The sequence below is a fragment of the Uloborus diversus genome, chromosome 2 (assembly GCF_026930045.1).
Source record: "Uloborus diversus isolate 005 chromosome 2, Udiv.v.3.1, whole genome shotgun sequence".
In the NCBI taxonomy this organism is placed as follows: domain Eukaryota; kingdom Metazoa; phylum Arthropoda; class Arachnida; order Araneae; family Uloboridae; genus Uloborus; species Uloborus diversus.
In genome coordinates, this window is record NC_072732.1 from 43422606 (window position 1) to 43448142 (window position 25537).

General features: G+C 34.0%; 1 protein-coding gene across 1 annotated transcript in view; it reads left to right on the top strand.

Annotated features, from left to right (window-relative positions):
• The first annotated feature begins 1121 nt into the window (after nt 1-1121).
• The window catches only part of LOC129217000 (U4/U6 small nuclear ribonucleoprotein Prp4-like), a 33217-nt gene continuing 8801 nt past the window's right edge, over nt 1122-25537 (top strand). The window contains exons 1-9 of the mRNA XM_054851227.1: nt 1122-1176; nt 12351-12572; nt 14285-14358; nt 17407-17479; nt 18132-18256; nt 19570-19649; nt 21486-21579; nt 24008-24102; nt 25064-25122. Of these exons, the coding sequence (XP_054707202.1) occupies nt 12365-12572; nt 14285-14358; nt 17407-17479; nt 18132-18256; nt 19570-19649; nt 21486-21579; nt 24008-24102; nt 25064-25122 (808 nt within the window). The 5' untranslated portion in view covers nt 1122-1176; nt 12351-12364. The remainder of the gene's footprint in view (nt 1177-12350; nt 12573-14284; nt 14359-17406; nt 17480-18131; nt 18257-19569; nt 19650-21485; nt 21580-24007; nt 24103-25063; nt 25123-25537) is intronic.

A 25537-nucleotide genomic window follows, 5' to 3' on the forward strand; every position in this document is an offset into this window, starting at 1 on the left:
GGGGAGGGACTATACAGATTTTGTTGCAGGGAGGCCCAAAATGTATAGATCTGGACCTGGATAGGATGCCTTGTTTTAAGCTTCTACATATTTCTAGTATTATTCTTTCAAACTTTCCTTTACATATACATGAGTGCCACACCCCTAACAGCACCATATATTTCCTTTCGAAATTTTTAAGCTAATGCTAAACTTTGTTCCATTTAAATCAGAAAATCGTATTTTTTTCCTTTTATAAAAAAAAATGTAATGCGTTTGATATCAATATAAGAAATATTTCTATGTTCAAAAATCTTTATTAAAGCTTAATTTAATGTAGCAAACAAAAGCATTTTTTTTTATGTTCGTTATTTGTTGCTTATTTATTTATTATTATTATTTTTTTTCATTTTCTTAATCAGATTTTATTCCCTCATTCATTTTGAATCAATTAAAACTAAATATAATTTTCGTTACCTCGGAATTTTTTGATTAGTTTAAAATTAATCGTATTAAAGAGAATAACGTTTAAGAAAAAACCTACTTTTAATTCTGCTAACACAGGGCCATTTTGTCTTTTTTTAATATTTGAATCAAAATTGAGCGTTTCATTTATTGGTAGCATGCATTTTCGAATCCGCGGGGCGCAAGTTAACATCCTTCAGAACCCGTTTCAGCTACTCTTTCCGCTCCCGCTTGTGACTATTTTTTTAAATGAAACTCGAAAGCGAACAAGGAGCCAATCTTGCAGCTCGGCGGCAACCCTATCTTCCCCTGTAACCGGTTGCGCTTTCCGAGCGTTGCTGTTGTCGCAACTCTGAAAACTACGTTTTCATATAGGGACTCTACGTGGGCCAGAATATCCACAAGACTTTGAAAATTAATTTAAAAAGAATAAAGCGAAAAAATCATACGTACGAACAAAAATCACAACACTTTTAGCATTTTCTTTGTTACCATGTGCGTTTGTTTTAGTTTTTAAGTCCGCCATTAGACAGTGACTTCAGTGCCCCCTATAGTTCGTTGGAGTTGCGAATTAAGGATTTGGTGGCAAGTTTTTGCTTTAATGACAACTCCGTGCTATTCTTTCCTCCTGGGATGACACTAACATTTTGTTTCCTCGTTTGGCAGCATATTGTTCCGCCGGTAAAAATCTAATCCAAACATCAACAAACTTTTTCGATTTTGTACTCAAGAGTAAGAAACTTTTTAAAATAAATATCATTATTTAATTATTTAACAGAGCTAATAGGTTTCAATGAGGAGATATTTTTTTATCATAATAATAGAAGACTAATTTTTGAAGCTCTTGGATTACTGTTTTTATAAGAAATCGAATTATTAGTTGTTCATACACTGCAGCAATCTGTTATGGATGACATGCATGATTGATAGTTTGCACATGTTTTCTTATATACTCGGACTTCAAACGTGTTGACAAACTACCGCTACATTAAACTGAATTTTATCAATTTGATTAGTAGCAAATCTGTTTACACAATATATTAAAATAATTATTTTATTCTTAAAGGTTTTATAACTACCCTTCCAGTTTTCGACTCTATTATTTTCCTACAGCTTAGTTATTTTGTCTATAGATTGGTCAGTTTGGAGTGAAATCAAGCCTTTTTTTTATAAAAAAAGGCTTGAAAATGGGCCATTAAATTGTTTTTTTTTTTATTGAAACATTGATATGAATCCAATGATATTAAGCGTGAGGCAAACCCACTATTTTTTTTTTTTTTTTATAAATATTTGATATAGGTTAAAAATGTTCAGAAATAAATGTTCAATGAAAAAATCAATTGTACATTTTTCTTGTATTGCATTAAATTATGCTTCTTTTTCTTTTTTTTCATTAAAAATGATTAAAGGCACGAGTGAATATGAGAGGTTGATCAATGAGTAACCAAATTAAATGGTAGTTTTCCATTGTGGGTATGTCACTTGAATTACTTATTTGTACCTTGGCAAAAATAGAAAAGTAATTTTTACATCGCTGCCATGCTTGCTCATCTTCATTTTACATTTTAATGGAACTTTTAATGTTTTTTACTCACTAGATATATTTATTTGGTGCATTATTTAACATTTTAATGGCACTTTTAAAGTTTTAGTTAGTTAATAATTTTGTTCAAATTTTTTATGTTTGAAAGATTTTTTTTTCCTTCACTTTTTTTTTAATTGCATTGATTACTTTCCAATTTTATCACTTATTTTAACATATTATCATTTTAATATTCATTTAAAGGGAGCTTTCTGTGTTCTCTATGGCTTGCTTTGTTTAAAAATTTACATCTTTCATGTGTATTGTCCTGGAAATAAAATATGGAAAAAGGTTGTGGATTATTAGAGGTAAAATCTTCTCCGCTGAGAATAGCTATATACCCCAATGTGTGTTACCATAAATCAAATCAAATCAAATCGTTGGTATATTTTTGTGTTCAGTGCATTTTCTAATTGGAATTTTCTAATGTTCTTTTTGCAATCTTTTCTTTTTGTAAAATTTTGGGATCATCGAATGTTAGTTCCTTATGACGTTAAAACGTAGTTTGTTGTATTAAGCTGAATTATAATGGCGAAATCGCATTGCTTAACACAATTTCGTGTGGAGTGGTTGAACCAGGAGGACATTAATTGTACAACTTTTGGTGCATGTGCACTAAAGGAAAAGATGATTTTACCGCTTTTTGCCATTTTCGCAACTGTTTGTCACTTTGCAACCATCTGAGGCAGCATGCTAAAACATTCGAGCGTAAAGAAAACTCTGAAAAACGTCAGGAGGTTCCTCCTCAAGCTCTGTTCGTTCTTAATAGAAGTGGTAAAAGGTTCAGTTTAGAAATAAAATCAGATAATAGTGGAATTTGTACTTGGGTCGTGAGTGAGGAAGAAAAATAAAATCAGCTTTGTTCAAATTTTGTTCAGTTATTTAGTCTATAAAGTACACTTTTTTCAAAAATTATTCTTTCAACTACAAGAAAGGCATTTGAGATGTAAGTTATAATTTTGTTTGAGGTTTTTTGTTTTGTTTTTTGAAACAAAAACATTGATAAGAATAACTAAATAATATATGCAGGGGTCTGTCCAGGATTTTTCACAGGGTCCATTTTTTGTGAAAAATAAAATAATTTTGTGAAAAATGAATTAATTTTGTGAAAAACCAAAAAATTTCGCAAAAAAAAAGAAGTTTTTCTTTTTTTTTGTTAAAACGAAATTTTCGAATTTAGAGATGGCACAAACTGCATCAATTAAACTTAAAGTTGAGCGTTTTCCTCTTCTACGTCGAGAAAATCATTCTGAATTTTTTTTCTGATATTTGGCAAGGGGATGGGGGGCATCGCTCTTTCAAGTATCAATATTTATCTACCATTCTACATTATGTTGAATTATACTAGATATATTTCTGTACAGTACTTAAAATAATTGTAACAAAAATATAAATAAATAAAATAAAATTCAGAATAGGGTTCAGCATTCAACTTTTTGACCCAAGACACTCTTAAAAGGCAGAGAATTTCGTTTAAAACTTATAAATTCCGTGATTTTAACAAAAATAAAAAGATATTCCAATTGTTTACCTCTTAACAAAGCGTAATAATCATCAAAAATTCGAAAAATCTGATTCCCATAGCGGATGCAAAGAGATCGCAATTCTCAAAGTGAAGGCATCAAAAGTATAAAAATGGCTTGTAAAAGAAATATTTTTGATAAAATTATTTTAAAATTGCATTTCAGAGTCCTATGATAAACATATCATTAATATCTGTGGACACAGTTGACCCAAAAAATAAAATAAACCATCTATTCAGTATTTTAATTTTTGACTCATAACAGAAAATGGAATTTTGCTTTAAAAACTTGAAATGGGAGTTCTAACAGAAATAAAGAGACTTTTCATTTACTTGAATCCTAATAAAGCGAAGTTAGCTTGAAAAAAGAACAAAATATGATTCTCATATCGGATGATAAAAGATTGCATTTTTCAAAATGTAGACATCTAAAGAAAAAAAAAACGGTAATTAAAAGAGTTTATTTAAAGTTAATCATCCTTGTTAGCATCGAAAAATCAAAACCCATATAATTTTCTCCCAAAATAACAATTAAACATCGTACCGCACCGTAAAAATGCAAATATTGACAAGCTGGCAAAATGATGAGAATATTTTCTAATCAAGTTATTATAAAGGTTCAACGCCAGACGCTAAGTGGTGATAATTTTGAAGTTGGTAACCCCATCTGAAGCGATCATATTTTTTCCTCACCCTTACTATCCCTTTGCAGTTCTAAGTTCATTTCGCAGATATATATTATTATTGTTCATTAAATCATGAGCGGAGAAAAGTGCTTACCAATGCCTTTTCAGAAAAGTTTACAACAACACCGCTGCTAATTAGCTGTGATAAAACAAACAACCATTATATTTATTTGGCAGTAGCAATCATTTATCGCTTGCAGGAGTATCCCAAGAGTGCAGATTTTTTTTTTTTCAAAATTAGCCGATTTTGTTTAAGCTGATCCCTCTAATTTGACTTAAAAAAAGGTTCCAAAAATTATCGGTTTATACACAGAAATATGCGTTATTTTGCTTTCAGATCTGCTCTTGCAATAAACAATTTGTGATAGATCCGATCTTGTTTATCAGAATTTTGTGAAGAGTCCGTTTTGTTTGATCGGGATTTTGTGAAAGGTCCGTTTTGGTTGATCGGATTTTTGTGAAGGGTCCGTTAACGGACCCAAATATCCTCTGGCCAGACCCTTGATATGATATGTATTATTTCTTTTTTCATAGCAAAATTATTCATGTAATGTGTTCTACATTTGTCCTATATTTTTTGTGGAAAATGTCCTATGTGTGACAAGTCGGTCAATTCTACCCCTGGTTAAACAAGTATGCATATGTATTTTGATTTTTTGGACAAACTTGTTTTTTAGGAGCACTTCATAAAATTTGAGCGAATATCCCAGTCCCTTCGCTCTTGTTATAAGTAACTTCTGCTGTACAAAATTTTGTATAAAACCCTACAGTCAGTGTAAATCAATGGACAAGTATTTCAATGCATGCATGATGCTTACTTTACAAAAAGCATATTGGAACGGATCCGGTGCGACTTCCAACTTTCTTGAAAGGACGACACAGTTCTTGATAAAAACACAGGAGCTTTATTTGCACTATGTACAGAAGAAATCGTTAACAACTGCTAAATTAATCATCAGCAATTAAACAAATATCACTCAACACCGTAAACTCAATGGTTACACAAGTATTTACTTCCAAATACGAAAACAACACAGCGAAATGCCTCGCAATAAACAGAGCTAATACACTCTCAGAACAAATTCTCAATCGAAACTGAACTTTTTATCCAGCGTAACGGCTTACATACACACTGAAAAGAGAGCTCTCAAATATTCCACAAGATTCGAAATGCTTCTCGAAATGCGTAGACCGTTATCAAATTTTATCAATGAAAAAAAGGAAATAGGGGGGTCGTATACTTCAGCCGAATGTAAAGGGGTTGTATATTCATTACAATAAACTATTTACAGGTTACGTTACTACAATAATTACTATTTACAGGATTCGTAACATTGCCCCCTTCCTAAGGACTGCACGTCCAGGGCAGTACAATCCCCAGAAAGGGTGCCAAACTTCTATCACAAGTTCACAAATACACACATTAAATAATAACCAGTAATGCATAGGAAACGCAATAATAACAAGAAATATTACTAAACATTAAAAGCAAAAAAAAATTATCTACAACTTTTATGTTATCAACCATGGTTGTTTATGTAATACTCATGAACTATGGCCATAGTTTGGGGCTAACCAATCATAATGTACAACCCAAGGTTTTGCATTAGGTGATTTTTGGATCCTCACTACGACGTCATTCAGTCGGTTAAGGACTTTGTAGGGTCCATCCCAATGCGACTGCAATTTGGGTGAAAGACCTTTCCGTCGGATGGGATTCCATAACCAAACCTTGTCGCCTTCATTGAATTCATGTCCAGTAGACCTTGTGTCGTATCGGGTCTTCATCTTCTCCGCCGCGATGTTGATTCGCTTTGTGCAAAGTTATGAACATCTTCCAACCGGGCCTGGAGATTCTGGATGTACTCCTCAGGCGATGAAGGCGCATCCGAAGGACGACCGAAGACGAGATCACAAGGTAGCCGAAGCTCTCGTCCGAAGAGCATCTGAGATGGGGCAAATCCGGTAGTCTCGTGGACAGCACTGCGGTAGGCCAGCAGGAACAAAGGTAGCTTCTTGTCCCAATCCTGTTGATTTCTGGATACCATAAGCGAGAGATTTTTCAGGATTGTGCGGTTAAATCTCTCCACCATGCCGTCCGATTGTGGTTGTAGTGGTGTTGTCCTAGTTTTCTCAATTCCGAAAATTTGACATAGGCCCTTAAACACAGCAGAGATGAAATTCCTCCCTTGATCGGAATGAATCGGCAAAAGTGTTCCATATCTCGAGATCCAATGTTGGACTAGAGTCTCTTCTACGGTGGTAGCTTCTTGATCTGGAATGGGACACGCTTCGGGCCATTTGGTGAAATAGTCGATGGAAACAAGAATGTATTTGTTCCCATCAGCAGTTCTTGGTAGAGGACCGAAGATGTCGATCCCAATTCGTTCGAAAGGAGCTCCAACGTTGTACAGATGTAGCTTCCCTCTGCTTCTTTTCTTCGGTCCTTTATGAGCAGCACAGGCGTCACAAGAATGGCACCACTTCTCCACGTCATCATTCGCCTTGCTACAGAAGAAGCGCTCCCGAACTTTATTGAGGGTTTTCAAGACACCAAAATGTCCTCCAGTCGCACTACTATGTATTTTTTTCAGATCATCTGAAATCCTTGATCGGGGAAGTAGTAACTGCCACCTAGATGTTTTGCCGTCATCAGATTCCCATTTTCGGTACAGTACGCCGTTCCGTAAATGGAGTGAGTTCCATAAAGCCCAGTATCTTTTTGTTGCAGGGCTGAAGATGGAAACGTCCTTCCAGCTAGGGCGCCGACTGTCACTTTCCATGAACTCCAAAATTGGTTTTATGTCGGGGTCTTCAAGTTGATCTTTTCGAACTTGGTCGTCACTCCATGGATCAGGTTCTGATGATGTTGAAGTCACTGTCACCTGATAGGCAGTAGGGCTAGTCGTTCCATACTGTTTCTCGATTTGGGAATAATAATTGCAGTTCTCAGGACAGGGTCTCCTTGATAAAGCGTCTGCATTACCGTGAGACAACCCTTTTCGGTGCTTGATCTCCATGTCATATTCCTGGAGCCGCTGTATCCACCTGGCTATCTGGCCTTTTGGATTCTTGAAGTTCAAAAGCCAAGTTAACGAGGCATGATCTGTCCAAAGCAGAAATTTTCGGCCATAGAGGTAATGATGGAAGTGTTCTACAGCTTTCACTATGGCCAGTAACTCCTTTCTGGTGACGCAGTAATTTCGCTCCGACTTTGATAAGCATTTGCTCCAGTAAGCGATGACATGTTCATTGCCGTCAATTTCTTGGGATAAAACAGCTCCGATGCCCTCGTTGCTCGCATCAGTGTCCAGGATGAAGGATTTTTCAGGCTGAGGATAGGCGTTGATGTTAAAGCCTCCTTCAGTCGTAGAAATGCATCTTCGCATTCTTTGGACCATTCAAGCTTTTGCTTGCTCTCCGTCAGCTTATGCAAAGGTCGTGCAATGTTGGAGAAACCCTTTACAAACTTCCTGTAGTACGTGCAAAGCCCCAGGAAACTTCGCAGCTGATGGATGTTTTCGGGACGACTCCAACTCTTGACCGCAGATACCTTTTCTGGATCGGTTTGTACACCTTCAGAAGAGATGATGTGACCAAGGTAGTTCACTTCCCGGCGGAACAAATTACATTTGGACGTGCTTAACTTCAGATTGGCTTCCTTAAGCTTTTGCAGCACCTTCCTAAGATTTGCCAGATGTTCCTCAAAACTGCGTCTCACAATGATGATAGGGTCTGGTGGGGGAAAGTGGTCAATGGGGTAAAGTGGTCATACGCCAAATAAATGACTATAGCTTGGAAATAAATGTTCGAATGAATGTGAAAATTTTATTTTAGGTTCGGGGAGTTAGAAACTACATTTTGAATACAAAATTTCCAAACCTGGCAAAATTTTATTTGGTAAAAAAAAATATTTTGTGTAAATATGAAAATTTTAAAAATATAAACACCTTTTTTAACTTTTTTGGGAAATTTTGTTTGTTAGAATTATGAACAGATTGACGGCACAGGAAGCTTCCTACATGTCTTAAGATCGCTTACTCATTAGCAGTTAGCTGAATATATTTTAGATCATTTTTTAGAACAATTTCAGTAAGATGGGGTAAAGTGGTCATAATATTAGGCTTAACGAATATTGTTCTTTTAATGTCACTTAAGAGTAATGTATAAGGCAGATATGAATTAAATATTAATTTCACTTAATATGTATTGTTTTTACCGTAAATGGGGTTAAATATACGAGTATATACGTATGCATACGCATATACTCGTGTAGGCACGTATACAAACGTATTCACATAAATGCACCAATAAATACGTATATGGGTGTTAGAAGGGAGGATAAGAAGCAAGAATCACAAGGAACATATGGTCACAAACACAATGCTGACGCGCTACATGCACGCAAAGTCAAAGACTGATGGATGCAAAACAGGTCACAAATTTGTTACACTAAGACAATTTTGCACAACATTTTAGGTTGTAAGAAGGTTTTAAAGCGATTGAAGAAATTTGCGGCCTGCAGCTGTAATGCATGCGTCGCAATCACAAAGCACTCTCTGGTTTAATAACGAGACTTTTGAAAAACTTTCATCCGTCGCTGCGCCTTTGTTGCGATGCGTGTATTAGAACTACTACGGACCGTAACTTTTAAAAAGTGCTCTAAATATTTCTTAAAAACTAAATTTTGAGTAAAATCATCTTTGTGTAAAAAATTTGTGACCTGTTTTGCATCCATCAGTTTCTGGCTTTGTGTGCATGTAGCGCGTCAACGACCATAAACTCCTTATTATTCTTTGCTTTTTATCCTCACCTCTCACACCCCTTAGATTTTTGCTCAAGAGCTTGGATTCACTCTGTAGGCATACATGTATGTAAGCGTATATACTCGTGAATACATATATGTACTGGTTGACGAGTATGTACGGACACATAAATGTACGTATATACGTTTTTTCAGGTATATAATACATACGTATATACTCGTGCTTCCCTATATACGTGTATATACGTGAGTAGACACGTACAAACACGCACTGGATGCATCCACGAATTAACTCGTGTATACCCGTATATACATTTATGTACAGTTATGTATATACGCACATGTACACTTGTACATATATGCGTATTTACGTCTACTATACATGTATATACTCAGGTATGCACGGTATCTACTCATATATGAACGTGATTACTCATGTTTACACGACACGTATATACTCGTGAATACACGCATATATTAGTGCATATACTTGTAACCATAAAAGTAACTGAAATATACAAATATTAGGGTTATTTAATACGGTTTTGCATTTATTTTTAACTATGACCACTTTACCCCATGCTATGACCACTTTCCCCCATCCCATGGGGTAAAGTGGTCATAAATACAAAGGGAAAAGAAAGTGTTATAAAACTAATTAAATCAATATTTTTTTTTCTAAACTTCAATGTACTGTGTTCTTTAATAATGCAATGTAAAATAACAGCAAAAAAAGTTGAGGTGTTTAAATTATTTGTTGTATTTATTACCCACCAAAGTTGAAAACCTACGATTTTATGACCACTTTACCCCACCAGACCCTATCGTCTAAGTAGACCAGACAGGATTCGTAGGAAAGTCCTCTTAACACTGTCTCCATAAGAGGCTCGAACGTAGCTGGTGCATTGCAGAGGCCGAAGGGCATCACTTTAAACTGCCATAAGCCTTGTCCAGTTGTAAACGCTGTCTTCTCTCGGTCATCAGGGTGTATCTCAACCTGCCAGTAGCCGCTCTTCAAGTCCAGGGTCGAAAACCACTTGTGTCCGGAAAGAGTGTCCAAGGTGTCGTCTATCCGTGGAAGAGGGTAACTGTCTTTCTTGGTGATTTCATTCAGCCGTCGGTAATCGACACAAAATCTGGTGGAGCCGTCTTTCTTTCGGACTAAGACGATGGGAGAGGCCCAAGGACAGGATGAGGGTTCGATTACATTCACTTTACCTTCAATCTCGATCTTGTCACCTGTCACAGTTTGGGGGGTAACGCAGGGCGGCGTCCATAGGATGTTGAGTCCAAATTGACGAGCCACATCTGTTCTAATGATTGTAACATTGGCTCCAGTGTCAATAATCAGTTCGCAGGGAAACCTGTTTACATATGCGTAAACAAACAATCCGTTACTGCCGCCACTCTTCGATGAAATCTGGAAAAGTTTAAGATGGGGCTCATTCAAATTTGGCGACCTCCGCCCTGCGAGATTGCCATGGCTTAGTTTTCCGGGACCTGAGAGGGAGAGGTGCTCTTCCCTCTGGTTTCTTGGCGAGCTTCACAGTTTCTTCGTAAGTGACTCTCGCCGCCACATTTCCAGCACTTAAGTGATTGTCCATTTTGGTCCTTGGGAGCCGAAATCCTTTTGAGGGTTCCTGCAATTTCTTTTATTTGCTTTTCCAGTTCAGCAAAGCGTGACGAAACCAGATCAGACTCATCAGTTTTCACGCCGCGGATTGAATGGCGATCCTTGCGGGTTGCTTGCTGGGCGGCCTCCAACTTCATCGCATACACAACAGCAGAATTCAGGTCTTTGACATCCGCCATCCGTAGAGCTTTCTGGATTTCCGGATCTCGAACCCCGTCGATGTAGTAGTTGAGTGCCAGGTTGTCTCGAACATCCGCAGGACAGTTGCAAAAAGCAAGATGAGACAGTCTCTCGACGTCCGCCGCTAGCTCTTGCAGGGTTTCCCCGGTTTTCTAGAAACGGGACTTCAACTGGAGTCGGCTGAAATCTTTCTGGCACTACTCACCGAAGCGAAGCTCCAGCGCAGATGTGAGGGCGGCAAAATCCAGGCGCTGGCTGTCCGGAAGGGTCTGAAGAATGTCCGCTGCGTCACCTCTCAGGGATGCTGCAAGATGGCAGGTCTTGGTAGCAGAGTCCCATCCGTTCGCTTCCGCCACTATCATGAATTGGGTCTTGTACACCTGCCACGAACTTTTCCCATCAAATGTGGCAAGTTTAATGGATGGTTGAGCAACCGATGTGGGAGCGCCAAACTGTACCGAGCTGCTTTCTGCGGTCGCCAATCTCCTTTCCACATCCTTAATTATTTCTTCCTTAAATGAAGTCAATTTCCTGTCTTCTTCTTCCAACTTATTTTCCACATTGGCAATGCGCTCTTCCACAGTATCAATTTTTCTTCCAGAGCATCGACTTTATCTCCCATGGCGGTTAGTTGATTCTCCATCATGGTTTTCATCGACGTTAGGTCACTTTTCATTTCATCTTGACTTGTAGTAATTTTAGCAGTTAAATCACTATTTAACAGTTCTTGGTTAGTCGCTAATTCATTTTTTAACTGTTCTTGATTTGCAGTAAAACTTGCAGTCAAATCGCTTTTTAATTGGTCTTGATTAACCGCAAAACTTTTAGTCAAGTCACTTTTCACAGCATTGATTGCGCCAAGAAGTTGTTTTAATTGATCATCCATTGCACGAGTAATCACCATAAAAACAAAGTCTATAAATTCAAACAGTCTTTATGAAAAATGTCCAAAGTTACACTTACTCCAAGAAAGTCCAGAAGAAGCCCCATGTTGGGCGCCAATTGTAACGGATCCGGTGCGACTTCCAACTTTCTTGAAAGGACGACACAGTTCTTGATAAAAACACAGGAGCTTTATTTACGCTATGTACAGAAGAAATCGTTAACAACTGCTAAATTAATCATCAGCAATTAAACAAATATCACTCAACACCGTAAACTCAACGGTTACACACGTATTTACTTCCAAATACGAAAACAACACAGCGAAATGCCTCGCAATAAACAGAGCTAATACACTCTCAGAACAAATTCTCAATCGAAACTGAACTTTTTATCCAGCGTAACGGCTTATATACACACCGAAAAGAGAGCTCTCAAATATTCCACAAGATTCGAAATGCGTAGACCTTTATCAAATTTTATCAATGAAAAAAAGGAAATAGGGGGATCATATACTTCAGCCGAATGTAAAGGGGTTTTATATTCATTACTAGAAACTATTTACAGGTTACGTTACTACAATAATTACTATTTACAGAATTCATAACAATATATACAATTATAAAATTACTAACTTTTGTCTTTTTCTATTGTAGTATAGAATTTTAAAATGTCAGATGATGAAGATATTACTTACGTGAAACGTCAGAAAATTATACATTTTGGTAGCTTAGAAGAGCAGGAAAGGCAGAAATTAATTGAAAAAGAGAAACAACAACAGAAAGATGAAGAAAGTGATGAAGCAAAAGAAGGTAGTGATGATGATATTGAACCTGAAGCTGAGACTTCTGCAGCCGGGAGTGTTAATATTAGTGAAGGTGTGAATTTTATGTTTATTTTGATTGCATACTGTTTCACATATTTTTTATATATTTTTTTATCACGCTTGGTTATCATTTCATCCTAAGTAATATCTACCAACTATCACTAAGTGAACAGTTCATAAGACACTAATTTTATTAAAGTAATCTCAGGTTTAGTTTTTAATTTTTTGACTATGATCTTAATGTTAAAAAAGCAGCAAAAAAAGTCTAATACAGTGGTTCTCAACCTCTTTTTGATCATGCCTCACAAAAGAATGTAAATTCTCCCCTTTAAAAATGCATAGATACTGTTACTCAAAACATGAATACATTTTCGCATTGTATAATTTCAAAAGTACTATTACAATAAACTCCCGATTATCCGCGGGATTGGGTGGCACAAGTGCAGCGGATAATAAAGATCATGGATAAACCACAACAAGGTTAAAATGAAGAACAAATATGGTAATAAATGGCCATCTTCAAAAACTTAGCTGTATTGATGCATAATACTTTCTTCAAGCAATGAAAATATATACAGTACAGTAAAAATATTTGGATTTTTACACAACAGAACTTAATATTATTAAAAAACACGTGTATGTAAGTTGAAGGAAGCACAATAAATAACTAAATAAATAAATAAAACAAAAACAACTGAGTTTCAATTTACGAATTTTCAAAAAAAGAAAAAAAAAAGATATTAATATATAAATGTGTATATATATCTAATTTGAATTTTGACACTTTGAATTCGAATTATGTTTTTCGCAATCACGAGTTGCGACAGGACCCTACTCATCGGAGGCTATTGTTTCTAGAAACGGCTCATGTCCTCCCAAGACTGCCCCTCCTCCTGGGCGGTTACGTGTGTGTATGTGTGTAAGGACTTGTTTGTGTGTAAACGTATGTGTATGTAGGAGTGTGTGTATCCAGGACATGTGTATGGATGCCACCGCCTGGAAGAGAGGATTCAAGTGGACAGTGCTGCTAGTGGAGGCTAGGACTAGAGGAGCAGCTCCATCCTCCAGTGGACAGCGGTGCTGCAGAGGCCCCTGGTCCATTCTGAAAAAGGAACTGGACATCGAGGAGGCTCAAATGAAAGCAATAAACAATCATGATTGCTCAAAAAAAAAGTTTGTAATTAATTTGAACTCTGAAATTTTGAATTCAGATTATGTTTTTCGCAATCACGAGTTGCGACTGAACCCTACTTATTGGTTACTACCCTACTGACTTGTTTCTAGAAATGGCTCCTGTCCCTCCTCTTGGGAGGTTACGTGTGTACAGTTGTGTATGTGTAGGGTTGTGTGTGTGTGTAGACCTGTGTGTATGCACGTTCGCATATCTGTATGTGTGTAAAGGTGCGTGTCTGTATGTGTATGAGCATGCATGTATGTAGGACATGGACGCCACCGACCAGGAGAGGCGGCTACCGGGAAGAGTCGCGCCTGCAGAGGAGGGTGGGGTTGAAAAAGGAACCAAACATCAAAAACGGTCAAGTGAGAACAATAAGCAATTGTGATTGCTCAAAAACGCCATTGGTATTAAAATTCCTCGTTGTGGGACATGTGCCCCATGTTGTGAAGTGCTGGTCTGTGAGAAATTCTGTACTAATAAATGCCTGGACAATAAGCTAGTAGTTTATAAAATATTGGAAGATGCTTTTTATTATTAAATTTAAAACTTTATTTTCATGAGTTTAAAGTGAAGCTTTTTGTTTGCAGAGTATATGGAACTTGAAGAGGAAATCAACAAAGAGAAACAACTGCTTTTAGAAGAATTTGAACGTAGGAAAAAAGTATGACAACATTTATATGGTTTTTAACAAATATAAAAGCAAATTATCTACTTGCTCATCTAATGTTTCGTTTATAATCTCAATGTTTATTCTTCATGCTGAAAATCTTCCAAGTTATCAGTTAAAGTGCTGATTTTTGAATGGTCATGTTATGTACACTTGATGTGTTTGTATGAAGCATCTAATTAAAACTTTTTTGCCCCATTATTTATTGCTCCAAAACTTAATTTTTTTTTGAAACTGCACAAAACTGAATTATCTTTTTTAGAATTCGTTTTTTTGTATGCTGTAAACTGAAAGTTAAACAACATGCATGTTAAACAAAGAACACTTTTTTCAAAAAAGAGGTGTTGTATATTTCTTGCAGTTAAATGACATTCTCACTTTTTAAAAGATTTTTTGATGAGTTACATTTGAATGCTTTGTTAGTTTTTAAACAAATTACAAACTGTCAAAGGTTCTTAATGTTTAAAATAAAAATTGTACATGTCTTCTTTCCTTTCCATCTTTCCTTTGGTTAGAGATGCACGGAATGTTCGGTTGGTATTCGAAAGACTGACCAAATATTCAGTTGGACTGAATACTTTAATATTCTGCAACCGAATAGAAAACAAATTTAATTGCTAAACAAACATATTTTTGTGTACATTTAATGAAAATTACAATATAGTGCCACAGTACAATTTTAATTCAAATTGATCGTACTTGTCAATTTTGTCACAATGAAAGTAGTTTAGTTAGTAAGAGAAAACACTCGGAAGTTAAATTTAAAATTTGTTGCTTTTCAATTTTTCTTTATTCTTATGACACATTACATTAGCCTTACAAATTCAAAACCAGTTTAGGAGCCCGAAATTTTAGGGGTTTTTGTGAATTTTTGGAGGATATTTTATTTGCTTGGAGGATATTTTATTCATCTTTTGAAGTACACTTTGTAATTTTTTCCAAGGAGTTAGATGCTGCTGTCCATAGGCTGTTGCCATCACAGATTGTTGCTGGTGTGCATTACCGAAGCCACAATTTTTATCTGTAATCATTACAATTTTTATTTTTTGTTGACAACATATTTCCTAAGAATAGGAACCTAACTGTGATCAAAAAAGTTGAAAAATTGCATGTTTTTGAGATGTTTGATTACAATGCCATGTTTTTCTACCATTTTTTTTCACATTTCTTGCATTAAAAAAAAAAATACTTTTATCATCCCAGAGTTAAGTTCATATAGATTAAAATTGAATAAAGAATATTCACACAAGTTTTCAAAACAATTGGTGAATAACTCTTCAAACTAGAATTCCCACCAGTTGGAAAAAAGTTTTTTTGAGAAAAATGCATGTGAAAAAAAAAAGTGTGAACGTTTTCGAATCTCCACAATCACTTAAGTGCTCATAGTATTAGGACTAATCGAAAATTTTCGCTGAAATTTTGGCAACATATTCTTGAATAGTTTTACTAACATTTTATGACATAAAAAAAAGTGGATTTTTTGACCCGTCTGAACTGGTTCCCCCCTTAAATATGAAACAGTAACTGGAAAAAAAATTATTTTGCTTAGTAATAAATATATGACCTCTATTTATCACTATTTTTCATTAACTTATTTTTTTGTATAAAATATGCAGCTAAAAAAAGGAAAACTTTTGGATTTTAAATTTTGCAGTGCTTCAATTTCACAAATGTTACACAATGAAATATATATTTTTTTAAACAACCCTTTTAAAGTTAATCATTCTGATCAAAGTTTAGTACTGCCATAGGCAGGTAAACAACAATACCTACTGAATTGCATTTTCATGATATTTGAAGGCACGCTCTGGATTCATTACTAACAATAGGTAAATGTTGGAATTAGACAATTTTTCGTGCTTTTTTCCCTGCAGAAACCAAATAAGCAAGTTTGTTCTCTAAAGCTAACGCACAAAAGAAAAGATGACAAAAATGCAAAAAAAAAAAAAAATTGTTTTCACTGCTTTTTATCTGCCCACAACAGATTAAATTTTGCACTTGAAGAGAAAAAATAAAAATGTCTGGCAATGTTTAAATTTCATTTCTCAATTTTAACGATAAAACAATAGAGTTACCAAAAAGATTAACATAGCAGAAAATCATTTGAAAAAATTGTAATTTGTAATGTTATTTTGAGCAACTTTGGTTTGTATTTGAATGGTAAAGGTAAATGCAAGCTTCTTTACGTATGACATAACTTGTTGCAATGATTATCAAATAATAATGACTATCAAATAATATATCATGAAAAAAAGTAATTATCCAACTATGCAGGAATGCAGATAAACTTAAACCAAGTTAGCCATTTACAATATTCATGAAATACACCACCAGCTCAGCTTGAAAATACCGTGCCTTGCTTGCAGTCTTAGAGTTGAACCGAACCATTGCTTTGGTCACTCGTCTGGTCAGTGCTAATTCTGTATTAGCTACCAGTTTGTTTGGCACTCTTGGGTTCCTTAAGAGGTTTTCCATCTCAGTCACTTCCTATTCCGGACTGATGAGTGCTAATAGCCACAAAACTGCAGTCATCGGATGGAATGACTGAGCTGGCGGTGTATTTCATGTATTTCTGCCTTAGCCCTGGCTAGAGGGGGGTAACTTATTGAAAATACATTTACAATATTAATTTGGTTTTGCTTTTGGAATGATTATATTTTAAATTAAATTATACTTAATGTAGATAAATTTATGTGTTAAATGGAAGTGCGTTTACATTTCTCAAAATAGATTAATATTTTCTATTTTAAATTGGCATATAATTTAAATATTACAGTTTAAAACAAATATTCAGTTTGAATTTTTTTTTTCTTTTTTGGTATTGATCACTACTATGATTTTCCCTATTTTCATACAATAAAAAAAAGTTGAATATTTTCACACCTTGAAAAAACCGTATGTATGTATATATATATATATATATATACATACAGGTTTACCTAATGTTTCTCACCTTTTAATGCTAGTATGCTTTTAATGTATTGATAGTTTTTATTCCATAACTATGTTTAATGCAAAATATTTTATTACCTTTTGTCATAGGCTCGTCAAATCAATGTGTCCACTGATGATTCTGAAGTTAAAGCAAATTTACGTCAAATTGGAGAACCAATTTGTAAGTTTTTTTTTAAGCAATCCAAAAGTATAAAATTGATTTTAAAACTTAACTTAATTGTTAAGTTTTTTTTTTCCCTTGCATACTCATTTAAACTGCATGACTTCATGTAGACGTCATCTTTAGACTAGTTATTCATATTGAATTAAGAAACAAAATATAAGAGTGCTTTTGTTTCGACTATTGTTTTGTATAGAACAATATTGCTATCAGCAATATTATGACCATCTGTTTCACTGAGTTTGTTCTTGTTTTTGTTTTTCTTCCTGTTGGTTTAACAAGAAAATTCTGTCTAGGGGTGAGATCAGCCAAAACACAAATAATCCTTCCAGCCCATTTCATTTTTTGTAATTTTATGAACATGAAATAGGGTGGTTTGGACAGAAAAATGAACGCTTAATTTCATTTTCAAAAAATCATATTACGATTAAAAGCTATCATTTAGTACAGTAATTTCCGAAAGAAACTTTGCCTCGGCATAATCGCCGCACCCCGGAAAAGGTGTCGAAAAAATTGAAAATGCTCCGAAGCGCTGCAATTAAAAACAAATCTGTGGTTTATCGGAGTAGAAAATGCCCATTATAAAGCATATTATAAAGAAAGAATTTACAGTATGTACTTGCATGAATGTACTTATAGTATGAACTTATAGGTACATTTGGTGAAGGACCTGCAGACCGTCGTGAAAGGCTGAGGCAAGTTTTAGCTAGACTTGGTGAAGATGCATTAAAAAAGAAACAGCAAGAGGAAGAAAAAGAGGAAGCCAAAGAAAAATTGGTAACATTATGTTCTTCCAAAAAATTCTTTGTCTGCATTAAGTTTTTTTAAAGAGTTTAAATTAACTTGCATTCTGTGTTTCAATCAACTTAAATTGTTTGAAAGTTGAATTCAATTCTGTAAACGCTCTCTTATCCACAATTCTGTATTATTCAGCATGTAAACTAAACTTTAAAATACCAGTTACAGTTAATGTTGGTCTCTCTAGTGAATCAATTGCGTAGGGAATGTGCAAAAATTCAAAATATTTTTTTAAAATTTTTTTGGAAGGAATGTTTTATATAATAAAAATACATTCAACCAGGGACATGCACATAAATTTTGGGGCCTGTCACAAATTGTTCAAGCCCCCCCCCCCCCATATTGTGTACCCTTATGTCTCTATATATTGTTACAAATCCTGTAAATAGTAATTATTGTAGTAACGTAACCTGTAAATAGTTTCCCGTAATGAATATACAACCCCTTAACATATGGCTAAAGTATACTACCCTCCTATTTCTTTTTTTTGTTCATTGATAAAATTTGATAACGGTCTACTATTTTCCAGAAGCGTTTGGAATATTTGAGAGATTTCTTTCGGTGTGTATATAAACCGTTACGCTGGATAAAGAGTTGATTTTCGATTGAGATTTCAAACTGAGAGTGTATTTGCTCTGTTTATTGCAGGCATTTCGCTGTGTTGTTTTCGTATTTGGAAGTAAATACGTGTGTAAACGGTGAGTTTACGGTGTTGTGTGATAATTGCTTAATTTGCTGATGAATAATTTAGCAGTTGTTGACGCTCTTTCCTGTACATAGTGTAAATAAATTTCCTGTATTTTTTGATCAAGAACTGTGTCTTCATTTCAAGAAAGTGGAAGTCGCACCGAATCCGTTACAATATATTTCACCCCTCATTTTAAAGATCTCAGGCTCAGGTCAACAGGTGTCCCTTCTCCCCTCCTGTACATGCCCTTGCAGTCAACTCGCCATAATTCATGGCCTTATAATTTGGTAATCTTAATCTCAAAATTTGCATTGGGTCCCAAGATCTTGAATAGGCTGCAGGAACTTCCCATTGCTCAAGCTATCAATAATTTGCCTACCCATAGGCTTTAGCTGGTCGCATGGCGCTTTGAGTTATCGATAGTTGACTATTTAAACTCACATAAAATTATTTTCCTGAATTCTCTACTGAAGCACTTACATTCAGTTCTTATTGCTGCTTTATATTTCTAGTATTGATTATTTATATATTTTTAAAATTAATCTCAATGTAAAGGTAAATGTTATTCTTAGCATTTTAATGTTCATTCAATCGTTTCTCATAGACTGAAACAACATGGTATCATGAAGGGACTGAAAATTTAAGAAAAGCCAGAGAGTGGATTGCTGCTTACTCTATACCCAGGTAATGATAATATATTTCTCTTGAATATATAGCTATTGACATTCATTGAGGGCTAGAATTGGAAATCAACCTAAGTTTGAAAAATTAAATTTTTTTCCAAGAGAGTCGAAAAATGAAAACAATCATATCTGGTGCATACAACCAGTGTGATCTTTTGACAAGATTTTGAACTGTTACAGCTTCCATTCACATTTTGTTTAGCTTAATCTGTAAGCCCCCTCCACCTCCCCCCACTCCCAAATAGGAGTTTCAATTCTTTTTGTTGCTTAGGGTTTTTTTTTTTTTTTTCATTTCTAGTCCTTAATTTAAGAAAAAAAAAATTTTTGAAAAAGGATTTTTTCCCCCTTATTTTGAAAATCTGCAAAATCAGTATTGTTCTAAAAATTGATCCAAGCATTCTACCTTTGTTACCATTCAAATTCAGTGATTTAATTTTCAGCTCAGTTCATTCATTCATGCTAAAATACACATCTTTGTTTTAGTAATATGCTAAATTATAAAACAATATTTACATGCTGATCTTTTTATTGTATAGATATATAAATGTTCAGTAAAAAATGTCTAACACAAAACTGAAGTGACCAAAATAATTTTCCCTGTTAAAAAGATTTCATGCTAAAAGATGCGTTTTAAATTGTGCAATATACTGTGCAGACCAGTATGTCATTTTGTGTCAACCAATTTTTCATGTTGAGCCTATTTCACTGTATATAGCTTTGTCCTTGACTTCCCTCTCCGTTTTTTACTAACACACACAGTGCTAAATGAGTTTAAAGACAAAGGAGTTTCAAAAAGTAATATAAGAAACCCACATGGCATAAAAATTATTCGGGCATTAGTTCCAGCAGTACACAAAACCATTAAAACCGACTTGGAAAAATCATTGTCAAGAATGAAGCGACATCAAGACGGCTTGCTGAACCTCAGCATTGGGTCTGAAATGTTGGTCTCCCAATTGTTTTCTTAAAGGCCTGAAGAGATAAGAATCAATTGGTGCGAGGTCTGGATTGTAAGAAAGGTGGTCCAATAGCTATCAGCTCAAAAACTTTATTGCACTGCTTATGATGTTTCCATCAATGCAACCATCTTCTAGCTGATATTTTGTCCTGCTTGTGGACACCCAGCTCTATCCATCGGCACTGTTTGAAAGCTCTGATCGTCCTCATTATCTTCAGCATGAATTTTATTCATGCAGAAACTACATACCCACTAGAGCTCTTGTTACCTTATCTTTTGAAACACCTACTTGCATGTATTAACTCAAAATTAAAAGTATTTTGTCTTGAAAATGTTAACTTCTTTTAATTTTAATAATCACAGAAGAAAATTGTTGTTGTTTCTTGTATTTAAAGTAACCTTGTGTGTCATACTTTCAATATTAAGTTAAATGCATAAGAGAACCTTGTTTTATGATTCACATTTTTTTTTGGCAACTTGAATGCCAAATGTCAATGTATGTATACAGTCGAACTCGCTTGTAACGAGCACAAAGGGACCGCAATATTTTCTCGTTATAGCCGAGTGCTCGTAAAAAACGAGTTGGTGAAAAAGTTAATAAAATTAAGTTCATCAGAGTTGCATTTTTTCATCTTTTTAATCACTGTTCCAAAGAAGTTGATTACTTTGCTTTGAACTGTCTGAATGTATCTTTCTTATGTCATTGTTTTTGAGGAATTTACATAAACACACATATGTAATTTCTGATTTCCTTGCTAAATCTGTGTTCTCGTTAAACCAGGACTCGTTATAAGCGAGTGCGACTATACTATATAGTACCATGCTTTATGAGGAAAAAATAAGTGAAAAAAAAAGATAAATGTATGAATTTTTTTACAGATCAAAAGCAAGATTAGAAAAGGCCAGAAAAGAAAAAGAAGAACCAACGTCTTTGCAAAATGCTAAAAAACAAGAACAGTACAAAAAATTACGAGTAATTATTTGTTTTAGATTCATATGTTAAAAGCTAAATATTTTTCTACTATCTTTGTCCCAAATTATTCTTTGCATTTCGGTTGAAAATTTTGTCCCAAAGTTTTTGCTACATATTACAGTTAATAGTTTTAAATATTAAAGCAGATTTTATGATTTTATTTAAACATTTTTCGGAGATTTTTGGGTGCTATGTTATTAATCAACAACATTTACTTATTAACCATTCCCTCCTTAAAAAAGTACCAAATTAGTTTTAAATCTCCAGAGGTTGCACACCCTATAGCCATGAACCATTTTGTAAGAACCCCCTAGTACACCACAGAGATCAGTTAACTTTCTGAGAAATTCACGGTTCATTAACTGGAAAATAAAAAGATAGTTTGGTGCAATTACTGGTAGAAAAGTCTTTCAAAATCGGACATGGCTTAAGAGGGCACAAACTCTAGATTTTAGAAACTGACCTGGTACTGATTCAAGGAGCAAATTAGGGAATATATGATAAATAAATATTGTTGATTGATAGCTTAGCAGCCTGAAACCTCTGAAAAAATGTTTGAATGAAGACATAAAATCATCATTTTCAGTATTTAGTACATATCTGGAATTTCTGGAATAATTAATGCACTATGAAATACAAAAAAATGTTAAATGCAGAAATAGCAATAAGTTGTTTAATGTTGTAGCTGAATTTTGGCATTTCATTTCTTCTCAAAAGTGCTTCTTTTATTTTCTTTTTTGAATTGAATTATCTTTCTTTATTTATTTTTTTTTAATGTTAAATTTACAGGATGTCAATTGTTATGTCTGAAAAATTCTCAATTCTGAAGAACACTAATGATTTGAAAGTTTTCCCAAACCATGAAATGCCCTTACTTGAAATGAACAAATGCACGAAAATTTTTCCAAAAAGAAAAAAATAATTAATTAATTTATAATGATAATAAAAAGTATAGGGTGTATTAGTTTTCAGGATTTTCAAGTAGTAACACCCTTGTATTTGTTAATTTTGCTCGAGGTGCTTGTTTATTCTTACTTTAATACTCTTTTTCAGTCTGAAAAAAGGTTGTTAATTTTTTATAATTTCAAGCAGAAGTAATTGATAAATAATATTTAAAGAAACGTTACATGTTCATTTTAAAAAAATTAAAGTAACATTTAATTTGTATTGATAATGCGTGTTTATGTATTGCTAAGTTAAATGAAAGGAAAACTTCTATGAGCTCAATTTACAGTGCTGGTAAAAAAAAAAAAAAAAATTGCATCACCCTCGCATTTTCACAACAATGGGATCATGTGAGAAGTTTCGGTCGAACGATTAACGATGAATGTATGAAATTCTGCAAAACTTATGAAATAAACATTTATCAGCAGGAATCCGATAATTGTTTATGCAGATGGGGGCTCTTTACGGGCCAAGGTAAACTGCTGACCCCATGCTCATTTTTCCATTTCTGAACCTGCGTGTGAGTTTAGAGGAAAAAAAATTACTTAACCCCATGCCAATTTAAGTCTAATGGCAGGATAAAGGTTTCTAAATTGTTACTTACCAGTTTTGCCCTATGGCACGGAGCAGAATCATCCTGGAAAATGACGTTTGGAACTGAAGTAATGTGATCCTGGATAGTACAAAGCAATTTCTCCTCCAAAAACCCAATATACGTTTACTATTCCTTGCACAAAGTGAAGCCCACCAACTCCTTGATCAGATATACATCCCCAAATCATCTGGTATACGGGATGCTTGACTGTGTTGAATGCAGTCGGGATGATATTCCTCTCCTTTGCGGCGCGGGTGATGCAATTTTTTTTTTACCACCACTGTAAAAGACTATTTGCAGGTAACTATTTATTTGAAAAGTTTTTAAAAGTATCAATCTTTTTGCAGTAATTACAATTTTGCATTATTTCCTGGGGCATTAAGGAGTTTTGAAAAAAAAAAAATGTATAAATAAAATCTAATTGCATAAGTTTTTTTTTAATGAAAGTAGCTGAGGTTACAAGTGAAAACTCAAAAGCTAGACATGTAGCATTGACAGAATTTAAAAAAAAAATGTTAAAAAAATATTTCAAATGATTATTTCTCATGAAATTAAAAAGTAAGTGAATAAATAATAATAATAATAATTTTCAAATGATGCCATTCAGAATATCCTTTTTTTATTCATAATTTCTTAATTAGTTCTGTTACTACATTAAAGAATTTGAAAATATATTTATTACTGTCATTATTGCACTTAAATTTTACTTTTTTTCACGTTTAGGAAGTATGTTATTGCTCAACTTTAGATAGTTGTTGACACTTGTGTATTTATTATTGAAAATGTTATATATATATATATATATATATATATATATATATATATATATATATATATATATATATATATATATTTCTGTGAGATTAATGGACCATGTGTATTTTTTAGTCTTTGAACATAAATTGCAGTCAGATTGGAGATACAAGGCCCTTGTCCTTTTGCCAGTTTAGCCCAGATTGTAACATGCTTGCAACCGCATCCTGGTACGTTTGTTTTAACCATGCAAGTTTTATGCTAATGTTGTTAATGTTTCTTTCTTTCTTTAAAAAAAAAAAAAAAAACTATTTGTAGTTTAATATTTTTTTCAAACTTTATTATATTGTATTCTGTGCTGGAATATTATGTTCAATGTCATTCATTCTTTGAACTGATGCTGAAGTAAATATTTTTTCCTAGTATATCAAATATTTTTTAAAAATATTATAGCTCTATACAGTGGTGACCTAAGGTTGAAGTTAGGAACATCTTTCCATTTTTAAATCCTACTGTGAACAACAAAAAAGAAGGAATAAACAATAAAAATGAGAAAGATTTCAGCTAACACATATTTATCAGCATTACATTGCCATTATTTTTACGCTAAAAAACATGAGCAGACTACTCACTATATTGTTACAGTTGTTACTTTTTCAGATACTTTAAAATTTTGAGAAAAAATTTATTTTCTGTTTATTTATTATATTTTGAGACAATCTATTTAGTAGGAAATTTGCAAAACATAAAAAATCAAACTAGCAATCATTACCAAATAAATAAAAGAAAGAAATGTCATAATTGTGACAGATCAACGTGTATTTATTGGAGCCTTAATTTAGTGTACAGCCTAACCCCCAAACTGTGACAATCTACATGAAATTTTTAAATTAGCTAATAATAGCATGGGATCAACATTTGATTTACCTCTTCTCTAATACATATTCATCATATATTTTGGCTGTATAATAGGTTAAAATGCTTTTCTCCCCTTTTCAATTAAGAATTATATTTTAAAATTATATGCATGCAAATAATTTGTAGTTTTAAGTTTCTTGATAAACAATACCAGTTATGTGAGTAAAATATTTTTCCTGAATTAGGACAACGAAAAACTAAAGCTTTTAATATCTATTAGTTGTATGGAAAATAAACTTTTCCCTTTTTACTCAAGGAAAAATTCTTTTTTAGGAGTGGCCTCTGTAAGTTATGGACTGTCCCTGGTTGTGAATTAATTAGGACATTGAGAGGTAAGCTGAAATTGAAAATGTAAATTGCTTGTAGACATTATGTTAAAAAAAAAGAAAGAAAAATTAACTTGAATTTTGACATCTTGAATTCAAATTATGTTTTTCGCAATCACAAGTGTGTGTATGTAGACGTGTGTGTTTGTGTGTGGGGTATGTGTGTTTGTGTGTAGGGGTATGTGTATGTGTGTGTAGGCATGTGTTTGTGTCTGTGTGCAGGCATAAGTGTGTGGGGGTGTTATGTATGTGTGTAGGCATATGTGTTTGTGTCTGTGTGCAGGCATGAATGTGTGGGTAGTTGTGTGTATGTGTTTTTGTATGTGTAGGTGTCTATATGTATGCGTGTGTGTTTGTGTGTGTAGGTGTATTTATGTATATATATATATATGTGCGCGTGTGTGTAGGATATGGATGCAAC